This window comes from Oxyura jamaicensis, chromosome 1, assembly GCF_011077185.1.
Source record: "Oxyura jamaicensis isolate SHBP4307 breed ruddy duck chromosome 1, BPBGC_Ojam_1.0, whole genome shotgun sequence".
NCBI classification, from domain to species: Eukaryota; Metazoa; Chordata; class Aves; order Anseriformes; family Anatidae; genus Oxyura; species Oxyura jamaicensis.
In genome coordinates, this window is record NC_048893.1 from 216,179 (window position 1) to 229,517 (window position 13,339).

At 66.7% G+C, this 13,339-nt stretch overlaps 1 protein-coding gene across 1 annotated transcript in view; it reads right to left on the reverse strand.

Moving 5' to 3' along the window:
- SBF1 (SET binding factor 1) overlaps nucleotides 1-5,629 on the reverse strand; it is a 36,491-nt gene extending 30,862 nt beyond the window's left edge. Inside the window, 1 exon segment of the mRNA XM_035315053.1 lies at nucleotides 5,273-5,629. Within this exon segment, the coding sequence (XP_035170944.1) occupies nucleotides 5,273-5,614 (342 nt within the window). The 5' untranslated portion in view covers nucleotides 5,615-5,629.
- Between the last annotated feature and the right edge of the window lie 7,710 nt (nucleotides 5,630-13,339).

The window sequence follows — 13,339 nt, forward strand, 5'->3', positions numbered from 1 at the left end:
CCACCACCACCACCACCACCACCACCACCACCACCACCACCACCACCGCTGCACAGGGGCTGTGCCCCGCTGCCCCTGTAAAGCTGCCCCTGTGCCGAGGCAGCTCAGGCCCCTTCCTTTGGGAGCTACGGCACCGCTAGGATGGGCGCAGGGCAACGACGGTGCCACACGGACACGGGCGTGCCGGAGGGTCTTCAGGTGGGCTTACGGCTCTGTTCCAGCAGCGAGCTCAGCACCGGAGCCCAGACCTCGATCCCACCGTGGGAGGCTCTGAACTGAGCTGTCCTGGGGCGGAGGAACGAGAGGAGCTCCTTCAAAACATCCCAGGCCACTTCGAAGCACAGCCCCAGCGCCCAGCTCGTGCTGCGGCTGCGCACCGAGTCGTTCCAGCCCAATGCAGGTGCTCCTCAGCCGATGGATCGTGCACGGCGAAGCATCAGGCACACAGAGGTCTGGTGGGCACTGCCTTGTGCCGAGCTCGGTCCTTCAGAAGGGACAAACAACGATTCCGCCCCTCCACGGGCGATGGGTGTAGGTAGCTGGGGGTAAGAACAGCAGCGCCCCAGCACCAGTGCCCATGGTGCCGCGCCACACGGAGCTCCCACGCTTACAGCAGGACAAAGAAGCAGCCCCCAGGCAGAATTAACGAGCCCTGCAGGAGGTGAGCCCGGGGCCTTGCCGTGCCCAGACTCGGACCCGCAGTGGGAGGATGCTGACCCCGTGCCCGCTTCCCCTGCGGCTCTGCAGAGCCAGCACCCGAGGCGGGGTGCTCCTCACCCTGAGAGCAGCAAGGGACCTTCATTTCTGCAGAAGGGTTTCAGAGGGAGGCAGAGCTGTGTCCTGGGCTGTGCAGACACTGCCTAACGCTGCCAGAAGCACTTTTAGCAACAGAACCATCCCCTCGTGACCCTGTGTCTGCTTGGCAAGCCTCGGTTTCCACAGCGCAGCTTCACCACCTCTTCTCCTTCACCAGGGATGCTGCAGGCCCTCCGCAGGTCTGCAGGGATCAGTTTCAGGGCATCTTGTCTGTGACGATCCAGGACGACCTCCGGATCCTTCACATCCACCCTGTGAGGCCAGGGGAGGGCAGAGCCCCCGCCGCCCGGCAGGAGGGGAGGCACGGGGAGCCCCCAGCCCCAGCAGGCGGCCAGCAGCCGGCTCGCTCCTCGCTTCCAGCACTGCTGACCCCCCGTCCATGGGTCCAGACCGAAGTGGCAGAGGAGCTCGGCTCAGCTCTCGTCACGTCACAGCAGCGAAGTCCCCAAGGATGCTTCCCCGCAAGCAGCAGAGCGCGCTGCAGCCCGCAGGGGTCCGAGGCCCCCAGAACGTGGCCCCGCCGAGCCCCCAGCAGGGCCAGGGCCATCGGCAGCGCACGTCTGCACAGCCCCATGCTCTCCGTTACCCCAGCGAGGAGGCTGAGGCTGCAAACACGCGGGCAATTAATTACCTTGTGGTCGGAGAACAGAAGGACCTGACTGCTCCGCCTCGGGGAGCAGCAGCAGCCCTGATGCTCTCCAGCACACGGGTGCCGGGAGGAGACGCCGGCAGATGCCAGCTCGGGAGCAGAGACGGGGCGCTTCTGGGGGGCTGGGTGTGCCCGGGGGCACGGCGACAGGCTGCAGAACGGGCACGGGAACGCTGCGCTGCCCTAAGCAGGCCTGGGCGACCCTGCTGCAGGACCAACAAACGCCGCAGGCAGGGCTCCAAAGGGAGAGGAGTTGTCCCAGCGCGCGGCAGAGCAGATGGAGCCCGCACGTGCAGCACACCACGGCACAGCGGGGGCCTCTCCTTCCTGCAGCCTCGCCATCACAACGCGCGGCTCGCCGCTCAGGTGGCCCAACGGCCAGCAGCATCGTGGCTTGTGTAAGAAGCAGCGTGGCCAGCAGGGCCAGGGAAGGGATTGTCCCCCTGTACTCGGCTCTGGTGAGGCCGCACCTCGAGTACTGCGTTCAGGTTTGGGCCCCTCGCTACAAGAAGGACGTGGAGGTGCTCGAGCGAGTCCAGAGAAGGGCTACGAAGCTGGTGAGGGGCCTGGAGAACAAGGCTTACGAGGAGCGGCTGAGGGAGCTGGGACTGTTCAGCCTGGAGGAGGCTCAGGGGCGACCTTATCGCACTCCCCAGGTGCCTCAGGGAGGCTAGGTGATGCTGTGACCCTGTCCTTCTGTGTTCTGTACCTGCAGGGCCCTGGGACCGGGAGCGCTGCATGGCAGCAGCCGGCGGTGCCAGCTCAGAGCCGGGCTCCCCGCGAGGTGCCGCCGGCACGGGCACGCCGGCAGCAGCCCCGCGCCATCCGGCCAGGGACACGGCTGTGCTGCTGTCCTCCGCCTGCGCCCCCCGAGAGGAGCGGTGCTGCCACATCCCGTGCCTCTGGAGGAGCTTCCACCAGGAAAAAAAGGAAAAAAAGATTTTTGTTTGGAAATGCGGTCGGCGAGCTGGGGCAGAAGCTTCCAATTCCTGCTCCCCAAGACACTGAAGATGTGCTCCTCGGAGTAGGGGACGACAGAAGGGACGACACCGGGAGGCACAAGGGGCCTGCCCGGCTTCTAGAGCTGCCTCTCAGCCCTACGTGCGGCTCTGGCCTCCCCGCGACTGGTGGAAAGCCTCGGAGCCACCCCACGGCTCCCCACAGGACGAGGCTTCGACTGTTTAAATTCCACGGATTTTTTGGCTGGACAGTTTGGCCCTTGGGAAAAAAGCACAGCTTTCCTCTGCCTTGGCACCGGTCCCAAGTCCCCCGCAGACAACAAGGAAACGCTAACCAGAAAAATAATACGTATTTTTGCCTCAGACAAAGCAAATAGCGAAGTTCGGGACCGCGCTGGGATCCCGGTGGGCACGCGGTAAGTAGGAAGGAGGTTCCCCACCACCGAGGACGGGTGGGCACAGCGCGACGTGGAGCCTAAGGGGGAGCACCACGAGCAGAGCACCCGAGATGAGGACAGGGCCCCGGAGACGTGTCCAGCTCCGGCCTCCCCTCCACGAGCTGCTTGCTCCTGGCAGGCAACAGGAGCACGCCGGAGGCTCCCCCTGTGCGGGGGGTTTACGGGGCAAGGGTTGGGTACTGGGGGCCACGGGGAGGCTCCTGTGAGAGGAGACCAGAAGCTGCCCCCATTTAGGTAAGGGGCCTGCTGCTGGCCGGAGCCGGGCCAATAAGCGGTGTTGTTTGTGCCTCTGTGAGAGCAGATTTGAGAAAGGGAATAAAAAAATGCAGCTCCACAGCAGCTGGGAGAGGAGCGAGCACCAGCCCTGCAGCCCCCAGGGCAGTGCAGCAGGAGGGCAGGAGGTGCCCCAGGCACGCAGCACCAGTTCCCCTGGGGGCTGTGGAGAGGCCCCTGGTGGAGCAGGCTGTCCCCCTGCAGCCCATGGGTCCCACACGGAGCAGATCTCCACGCTGCAGCCCCTGGAGGAGCCCACGTGGAGCAGGTGGATGTGGCCTGGAGGAGGCTGCGGCCCATGGAGAGCCCCCGCAGGAGCAGGCCCCGGGATGGAGCTGCAGCCCGTGGAGAGGAGCCCACGCAGGAGCAGGGGGTCTGGCGGGAGCTGCTGCCCATGGGGGACCCGTGCTGGAGCAGTTTGCTCCTGGGGGATGGATGGACCCTGTGGGAAGGAGCCGTGTGGGAGCAGGTCTTGAGGAGCTGCTGCCTGTGGGCAGCCCCCGCAGGCTCAGTTGGGGAAGGACCCCACGGGGAGCAGGGGCACAGAGGGACTGAGAAGGAGCCCAAGTCCCATAGACGGGCCGCAGGCCCCATTGCCCGTTCCCCTGTGCTGCTCGGGGAGGAGGTGGAAGAGGGTGGATGGGGAAAGGTGTTTTTGGGTTGGTTTTGTTTCGCACTGCTTGAGAGCAATAGGCAATAAACTTTATTATCTCCCTACTCTGAGTCTGTTTTACCCATGACGACCATCGCTGAGTGACCTCCCCGCCCTTACCTCAACCCGTGAGCCCTTGGCATCGAATTTCCTTTCCCTTTGAGGAGGGGGAGCAGGAGCGGCCGCGGTGGAGCTCGGCTGCCCACCCCAGCAGAGCCCAGAGGACTGCAGGTGGCATGACAAGAGCCTGGGGGCCACGGGACCAGGGGTGTCCTGAGCAGCCCCACGCACGGCCACAGCGGACACCCGGCCCTCCAGCACCAGCGCTCACGGTGAGGTGGAGGCAGCAGCCAACTGAACGAGGCCACTAAGGTCCAGGTGGCCAAGAACAGAGCTCGGTCGGGACGGGTGAGTGTCACAGCGTGCCCGAGGCTGGCAGGGACCTCTGGGCCCTTCTGGCCCTACCCTGGCTCCAGCGGGGCCGCCCAGAGCTGGTGCCCAGAGCGGAGATGGCCGCAGCCCCACAGCTCCAGGAATCGGGCGCTGCGGGGAGCGCGGGGATCTCACCCAGGCCACGGAACGGGGCAAGGGCTGGGAGAACACCTCCGGGCCGCCCGAAGTGCTGCCCATGGGCTGCGTAAGGCACGGCAGAGCCCGGCGCTCCACCACAGCCCCCACACCGCTGCTGCTCTAAGGCACAAAACCTGGGGACAGCGTCACCCTGGTGGGGTCCCCTTCTACATCAGGAGCCCGCAGCTCCCCTGGCCAGCACGAGGGCTGCTCAGAGATCCTCGGAGGGCAGCAAATGAACTCCTAAAACCTCATCTATCTTCACAGTTTGTGCTCCGGTGCGGGGAAGAGCTGCAGGAGGAGGCACGCAGCCGAGAGGGGGCCTCGGCCTCGCGGTGAGGGGGGCCCGCAGAGCCCAGGCCGCCTCCCAGCAGAGAGGCAGCACCGATGCAGCAGGGAAGGGCTTTAAAAGAACTTCTGCGCAAAACTTAGAAACCGAGGAGAACAATCCTATTATCCTTGATTAGCTAAAAGCTGGTTTGTGAAGAACCCACGCAGTGCCAAATGAGGCTGGGTGTGTCGCTCCGGGTATGACCCAGCAGCGATCGCAACCTCAGAGGGCTGCGCAGCGGCGGCCGGAGGGCTGGGGAAGGGATCCAGGGCCCCCACCCCTCGGCCGGCGGATGCAAGCGGAGCACACCCAGCCCTGCAGCAGGGCGAGCCCCCACCAGCCTGGCCCGGGCAGCGCTGGGAGAGCTCTGCCGACGGCCGAGCCCCGCTGCTGGCGACGGGGCTGGCAACACGGAGGTTTATCCGTGTGGCTCCTGCGGGAAGCGCGGCCAGGAGGAGCGGGGGCACGCCGAAACCCACCGCTGCCAGGGCTGCGTCGGGGCACGTGCGGTGCCGTAGCGGGACAGCCTGCCCGGGCCCCGGCCTCAAAGGGCGTCGCACTCACCAGCTCGATGCCTTGAGGAAAGGGGTTGTCCTCCCAGTCCTTCTCGGGGAAGCGCTGCAGGATCTGTCCCTGTCCATCCCCGCTGCCTGCAGGAACAAGAGGAGGATTAGAGGGCAGGCAGCCGTGTGGCCAACGCTCCGGCCTCCCGCTGACGCCGGGCAGAGCTCCAGCAGCACGACACCCCCACGGACACAGGCAGCGCAGCGGTGACCCCAGCCCCTTCCACAGGCACGGCAGCACGCGCCCTGGCACAGGGAGCACACAGCCCACGAAGAGCAGCTCGCTGGGGACGCACGACCTGGCAAAGCACGAGCGCGGCAGATCTCTGGCCAAGTTTACCATGAGTTCCCTTCCCCGTTGCCGCTGCTCGTTATCTCCAACTTGGCACTTGACGTTTTCCCCGAACAAGGGAACCCAGCTGCTCGGTTTCATTTTCAGGTTCCCCTCGGGCCCACAGCTTCCCTGCGGCTTTGCATCACCTGAAGCCCACCCCGCTGCTCAAGGCCACCCACACCTTCCCTCAGCTGAACCCAGCACAATGGGCATCCCCCCACTCGCCCCCTGCCCGAGTTGGCCACGTGAGCATGGAGCCGGGCACAGCAGGGACGAGGCCAGCGCTGCGGGGGCACCCAGAGGGCCTGAAGCAGTGAAAACCCCCGCTGAGGCTCCCGCACCTCCTGCTGTGTTCGTGGAGCTGTCTGCGAGCCCAGCAAAGTGGCCTGGCACCGGCCACGTCCTCTCAACACGAGCTTAAGTTAAACCCTGCTCCAGCGCATGGAGCCGGAGCGAGGGACCTGGGGTGCTGTGCTCCTGCTGGGCGCAGCCAGGGGACCCCTGCCGAGGGGCGGCTGCAGCCCGCGGACCTGCCGGGGGTCCCGGCGGACGCCCCCTCTCTGTCCTGGCAGGGATGTCCCATGGCCGCGGGGCCGCGTCCCGGGAGGAGCCGCGCCGGGAGGTGCGCGCCGCCGGCGGGATATTTTCGGCACCCAGACCTGTCTCCACCACCCCACTCACCACCGGCCAGCCACAGCCGAATTTAGCAGGGGACGGCATCAGGAGAGATGCCACTTATAGCCCGAGGACCGGAATGGAAAGGTCAGTGCCGAGTTATGAGGAAAAACAGTGCCAAGCGGCACGTTGGCCGAATCCCCCTCGTCCGTCCCCTCGGGCAGGGCTGGCACAGCGGCGGCAGCGAGGGCTGCCCGGATGGAGAGGTGACGCCGGCAGGTGCTGGCGCGAGGGCCCTCAGCCCCCGGGCTTCTCGAGCACGTTACTTAGCACAGTGCGCCCCGCATGCGCCCCAGCTCCGGCTGCCAGCACCACCAACCGGCCCGGCCTGCCAACTCCGACCGGCCGTCGGCGCCGAGCTGCCCGGCGCTTCCCTCGGTTACTCCTCGGGCGGCCTGATCCTGCCTCCCGGCGCACATCTGCCTATCGGGCTGTTCTATCGGCGCGGCCCTTCCTGCGGCACGGAGCCGGCCTGGCCCGCCGATTCTTCTGCTCCCCGGCCCGGGAAGGCACGTGTGCGTGTGAACGGGCACTGGCGCAGCTGCCGCGCTGCGCTCCTTCCTTCCTGCCGGCTCCTCCGCGCAGAAAAGGCGACGGGACTGAAGGTGACACCTGGCCGCTGCTCCTGGGGCAGCCTGCGAGGCTGGGGATTCGTGTCAGGCTATATGGGGAAGTTGATGAGATCTTATCGCAGTACAGGAAACTCTAAATAAGCAAAAAGTTAAACACTCAGCTGACGCACCACAACCCAGTGACCTCAAGTCCCGGGCAGGCACGCTGGGGACACTGGGGACACTCTCCTGGGGCAGGCAGCTCCCAGCCCGGCCAGGGCCGCGGCCGAGCGAGAAGCTCCCCACCGCTCCCCTTGCTCCCGACACCTCTGAGCGCTGGGACGAGAGCAGCTCAGCCCCGGGCCCAGCAGAACGGCCCGACCAGGGCTGTGCTCATAGGGCCCTGTGCCCTGCTCCCGGAGGGTCCCCAGGGCCCTGCAGCCCCGACCCCCCCCAGCCTGGAGGCTGCCCCCAGCCCCTGCGCACCGCTCTGGGCTGGCACTGCCCGCAGGACGCTCACAGCAGTGCCTCCGGCCGCGCTGGGTGCTGAGGGTGCTCGCCCCGGGTACGTGGAGCCCAGCACTCGGCCACGGCTCCCCAGGTCATTGGAGGCTTCAAACTGCTCCCCGGTCTCTCACGGCTGGAACTGGCTGAAGCGCAGCTGCTCCACAGCATCACGAGGTGCCCCGTGCCCCAGGAGCAGCTCCTGCGCTGGTTTCCCGCGGCGCTAAGCCACGAGGCACAAACCCGGTGACGACCTGCACGGGGACCTGGGGCTTCTGCCACGAGCGCTCCTCACTCAGCGCTGTGCGCAGCGCCACGCCGGGCCCAAACCCGCCAGCCAGCCCGCGCCGAGCGCTGCGGTCAGGCACCGGGGCTGCCCGGCAGGCCGCTCGCGGTGCTCCCGGAGCAGCGACCCACACAACCCTCGCCAGGCCACGAGGTGGATGAAACAGCGTTGGGCAAGTACCCCGCAAGAAGCAGGAGCTATTGCATCAACCTCGGCCCCGGTGTGACCGGGGTGCCAGCACCGCTCTCTGCCCTACCTGCAGCGCCGGGCGGTGGCTCCTGGCACCGTGGCCACGCGCCGGCCGGCACATGGCATGGCACGGGGGCTGGGGAACGCAGGCGCTCCTCAGGGCGGTGCTGCGCAGGAGGTGCTCACGCGCAGAGCAGTGAACGCAAACGAGCACCGGACGGACCAGGATGACCGGCGCTGGAAGAACAGCACACCGCGTTCAGCTGCGAGATCGGGCCGGGAAGGAAGCGAGGAGCAGGCGAAGCCCAGCAGCTTGCAGGGCGGCAGGGAGCAGCACAGCCCCCGCCGAGCCCGGGCCAAGAGCGCACCGGCACCGGGCTGCAGGAGCCCGCAGCGAGAAAGCGGCAGCAGGAAGCTCCCCGATTCCTGTTTGCTGGGCAAGCACAAAAGATCTGGAGCACGGGACAGCGGCCCAAGGCTGCGACCCGCACAAGGTTGGACGGGCACCAGCAGCTCCCCACGGCACGCTCGGCTGCGGGCTGCACGTCGGAGCGGCCGGCACGGCTCGGCCTCGGTCGGAGCCCCGCAGGCACGGTGCCCGCCTCGGCTGCGCGGGACCTGCAGCCGGAGCGCGGGAGCCCTCCACCAACACCCAAGCCCGCAGAGCTGCAGCGAGCCACCCGAGAGAAGCGACTCCAGCTCTTCGAGGCACCGTGAGGAGCGTCCCCCTTCTCCGTACCTCCGCTTCTCTCCCTCCGTATGAGGAAATGCACTTTTTAGGCAAGCAACAGCTTAAACGGGGAGGGGAGGAAAGCCCAGCAGGCGGGCAGGGGACAAGCCGCAGCCACGACTGCCGTGGGGGACGTCGCTGCAGGGCCCTGCGCGGGCCGGAGGGGGCACGACGGGGATGGACGTGTGCCCACAGCCCGACTGCTCCCGCAGAGCCCTGGGAGCGGCACGGCTCTCCCCCCCAGCTCCCCCCAGGAAGCAGCCTTCTTTTCCACCCCAGCACCATGCCTGCTGTTTCGCTTTCAGACACAATCGTTACCGGCCGTCCCCGCCGGCTCTCATTTCCCCCGCGTTCCCCATCAGGCCTCACCCCAGAAGAGGAGCTTTGGAGACAGGCTCCAGCCACCCCCCCTCGGCCTTCTCGCTTCTTCCTTTCAGCCTCAGGAGGAAGCTCCTTTGGCTTTGTACAAACTTCACGTCAAGGCTTCTCTGCTCATCCCCTTGGCCCCCGAGTTTCCTGCAAGACGAGGGGATTCATCGCAGAGCGGAGGAGACAAAGCACCGCAGCTCACGGGGGGGGGGGGCACAGAAGGCCCACTGGAGGCAGGGACGCCACGGCCCCCGGGCATCAACTCCCCCGGGAGAGCAGGGAGAAGCCCCGGGGCTTCACGGAACTGCAGAGAATCGGGGGGAAGTCGGGTTCAGAACTGGGTCCTGCAAGCTGTCCTCCACCCGCAGCACTCCTGACGTTTGCTCAGGCTGTGAGCTCCAAGATTCAGCTCCCGTCCTTCTGGCCACAGCCCTGCTCCTCCCTCGGTGCCTCGCAACCTCACGGTGCCTGCACACCGAGGTGAGCCCCGAGAGGCAGCCAAGGGACGGGCGGCAGCAGGACCACAGACAGCACGAGGTGCATTTCAGGCCCGGCACACGGGACCCGAGAGGAGCCACGGCTCCACCGCCACGGTGCCCGGAGGCAGGGCGTCCCCGTGCCCCTGGGGCCCAGCGGGACGGCAGGCTGCTCTGTGCTGGGAGCAGGCTGCGGGACCCCGAGAGACCCTCAGCGCCGTGCAGCACCGCTGTTCCCTGTGCCACGAGACTTCATCCAACCTGCAGGAGCCGGCTGCCAGGAGCACCGGGCGCAGCCCGTCGGAACGGAGACCGGGGCACCAGCAGCGCCGCCGCTCCCCCCCGGCGCTCGGCTCGGGGCTGCGTGTGCCCTGAGGGAGAGGAGGGGTCCGAACGAAGGCTGATGTGAGCCAAAAAAGCCGTCTGCACAAACCCAGGGCGAGACAACAGGTATGGTGCCTGCGGAGAAAGGCGCCGTGCTGTGAGCGGGGCGTTACTGAAACCCAAGGGGGTCCCGCTGCCTGCGGTGCTGCGCCGCCGTGGTCACCCCAGGGAGGAGCGGGAGCATCGCCCCTCCCGGTCCACATCGCCCCTCCTGGTCCCCGGGGGCTGTCCCAGCACAGCGGACAGCCCCGGGCCAGCTCCATGGGTCCGGCCCCAGCAGCACGGAGCCCCAGCACCGGTGGCAGCGGCCGCCCCGGGACCAGGGCGGGGAGCGCGGGCCCCGTCGCGGCCAAGCCCACCGCAGCGGAGGGCACGGCAGCCCCGAACAACACGGCGAGTGTCCGCGCGGAGACAATGACTGCGCTGTTCCCGCGTTACGTATTTGTGACACGAGCACGAAGAATGGCTTTTCTATGGGGAAACACAAAAGGGCTGTGTGCCGTCTGAGGCTGGAGCTGGCCCGCTCCTCCCTGCCCCTGCGCGGTCCCAGCTCCTCCGGGGGAAAGCCCACCCGTGCCCCAAAGCCGCCGCGGCCCTGCGGGAGCACGACGGCACCGCTGAGGGCACGGCTCGCCGGGCAGCCAGCCGGCGGCGGTGGCACTCGCTGGGCTCGTGGTGTCCCCTCCTGCTCCTCCCAGAGCCCCGACCCGCTGCCGCAGACGCTGCCCCTCATCCGCCTGCAGGGGGGCCGGCAAGCCAGAGCAATAAATAACCCACTCTTTTTTCTTCGCTTCACGTTGCAGTGCAATTTCACAGGGAGAGAAACTTGGGACAAGTTTGGAGAAGGTCTTGGGAAAAGTTCGGTCCTTTCCCAGAGGGCGAGAAAACCAGATGCCTGCGTGCCAGCTGAGTCAACCCCCCCTGGAAAGAGCCGCAAACTTGGGGCGGATTTGAGCCCACACCAACAGCAGCAGGAGCCCGACAGCAAACCCGCGGGACGAGAGCGGGGCGACGCAGAGGCTGCGGGCTCTTCTCTGCTTTTGGTGGTGTTTAAGGCAAAACGCTCCGTAAGGAACCGGTCCCACTCAGCATGCCAGCTTCTGTGCGGGGCATATCACAAATAAAAGGACAAAACAAACGAGGTCTCTGTTTAAAGATCGCCTTGGTGATGTTTGAAGACACGCTGGGCTCTCCGTAAACACGAGGTGATAACGATCAGAAGGACAAACAGCTCAGGATGGGACCCAAGCGCTGGATGGAGAAACGAGCTGCCTACGTGCAGGCCCAATGAAAACACTTGCTGCTGGGAAAGTTTCCTGCAGTTGCGGAACTTCTCCCAGCTGCAGACGAAATCGACTCTTGGGTCACTTCGCTCCCAGAACAACGTCCCCGGCACCGCGTCCGCGGGATGACACGACCCCGGCCGGCCCCTGGAGCAAGGGCTGCAGTGTTCCTCCAGAGCACGGCGCAGCGGAGGGCCCTGGGAGCCCTGGCCGAGCACGCCAAGCCGGGGAGCCGCTTAGTAATGAGACTTTTATAGAAGAGCTAAAATTAAAGCCTCCGAAGAACTGGACAGCGTTGTTCTCCCTCGCAGCGCTCTCCGTAATTCTATTTTCACACCGCTCCTTCCCCGGGCCCCAGCTCTCGTCCCCAGGCTGTCATTACCGTACCCAAACCCGTTCTTACCCGCTCTCCAATTAGGGCCCAGGGGTGTCGCCGAGACATCCCATCTCCTCCCGCACACCATCCCGCGTGCGGCCCCCCACGGGACGTCCCGCGCCGGGGACACCGGGGCCGGGACCCGCCGGAGCCAGCGCTCGGGGTTCGGGCGCCGCGCGGGGAACCCTGCGAGGCCGTGGGATGAGTCCCCTGCCCACCCCCGGGACGATTCCCCTGCCTGCCCGTGGGACAAGTCAGTCCCCTGCGCACCCACGGGTGGCTCTGGCTGCTCCCCCCCCTTCCAGCTGCTCTCCCCACCCTCTGGCAGTGCCCGCGCACATCTCCAAGGCACCTCCCAAGGTCTCCCAGGCCGCTGCTCGTGCCCAAGCAGGCTGCTTCCACGACGACAGCCCTGGCCCTGCACCCCTGGAGGAAGCAGCTGAGGGGGGCTGGGGAGCCCCCTCGCTCAGGACCCCCGGCACAGCGGGACGCCCGTCGTCCCGGGCAGGGAGTGGGAGAAAACGATTTGTGGCCGCCGGAGGAACAAGCCGCAGGTTGAGAGCCGAGGCACGGCACACGCTGATACGGAGCCTTCCTCTTTTGTAAAGCTGTACTGTTCCTTGAGCGCATGCCAAGAGGAGAGCCGTATTTATCTTTAGAAACATTAAGGCATAAGAGGAAGCAATTAAAAAAAAATATCCGCCTGCTTCCGAGAGCTTGTCCCAGAGAAGTGCTGTTCAGGGCCCCGAGGGTTACTGGCAGCCAGCGAGATAAGCGCCGTGCAGCTGCCTGCCACTCGCTCACCCTTAGCCATTTCTGGAAATGCTCCCGCACGGACGTCAGAGGAAGTCCCGCACAAAACCCCGGGGCTCAGCAGCCAGCCAAAGCCCCGTGGAAACGCACAGCCCCCGACCCACGCAAGCCCCCGCTGCGCACCCAAGGCACCTCGATGCCCTCGGCCCAACGAGGGACGAGCCCCAGGTGCCCCCAGCACCCCTGGAGACCCGCAGCGCCCTTCCAAGAGCCCCCCCCAAAGGCTGTGCCGAGCCCCTGCGGCCCGAGGGCTGGCTCAGCGCGGCGGGGACGCCGCTCCCGGTGACACGGCGCGGGCTGCTCGAGCCTTGCGGCTTGCATGCTCCTAAACCGCTCCCTGCTGAGAGCTCCTCACGGGGAATCCGAGCTCCCAGGACACAGCTCTGCCCGGCTTACGCTGGGCCAGACGGCCAGGACGGCCACTCGGCTCCCGGGTCCCTACAAACCGCAACCTGAAAGCCACCGCTCCAGTGAGAAGCTGCTGGAGAGCCCCCTTGTACCCCGCTTGTACCCCAGCCCTGCCCAGCCCCAGCAGCTGCAGTGTCAGAGCCCAGGGGCGAGGTGCGCGAGGACCCCCCCGGCAGGCAGGGACACGCTGCCCGGCTCCAACACCTTCCAGTTACCAATTAACAAGAGCAGTCCCCCATGCGGGCAGGGCCCTCCGAACGGGGACAGGCGGCATTATACGCCGTCAGATCCGTCAGTCCAGACAAACAGAAGGGTTCTCGGTGTCCCCAGCTGTCCCCAGGCATTTAAAGGTGGCCTCAAGGAGCGCTGCCGCGTGGAGCATCCCCGGCGCAGGACGTAGGGCTGAGCGGCACAACGCGCCCGGCACGGTGAGACGTGCTGGACCCAGACACACCGCCAAGGCTTCGTCCTCCGAGGGCAGGTGTGTGCCACCATGGTGCTCGTGCAGCCGCTCAGAGGAGCGACCTGGCTCGGGGCTGCCAGCTGCAGCGGCTGCTTTCAGTCCCGGGGGGGTTCTGCCTGCCCTCAGCCGCTGTCCGAGAGCCGCGGATGCTTCCGCAGAGGGACAGTTTGAGAAGGCATCGCTGCCCCGGCACCGAGGTGCCCCTGGGCCTCCCCGCGCCTCCCCCG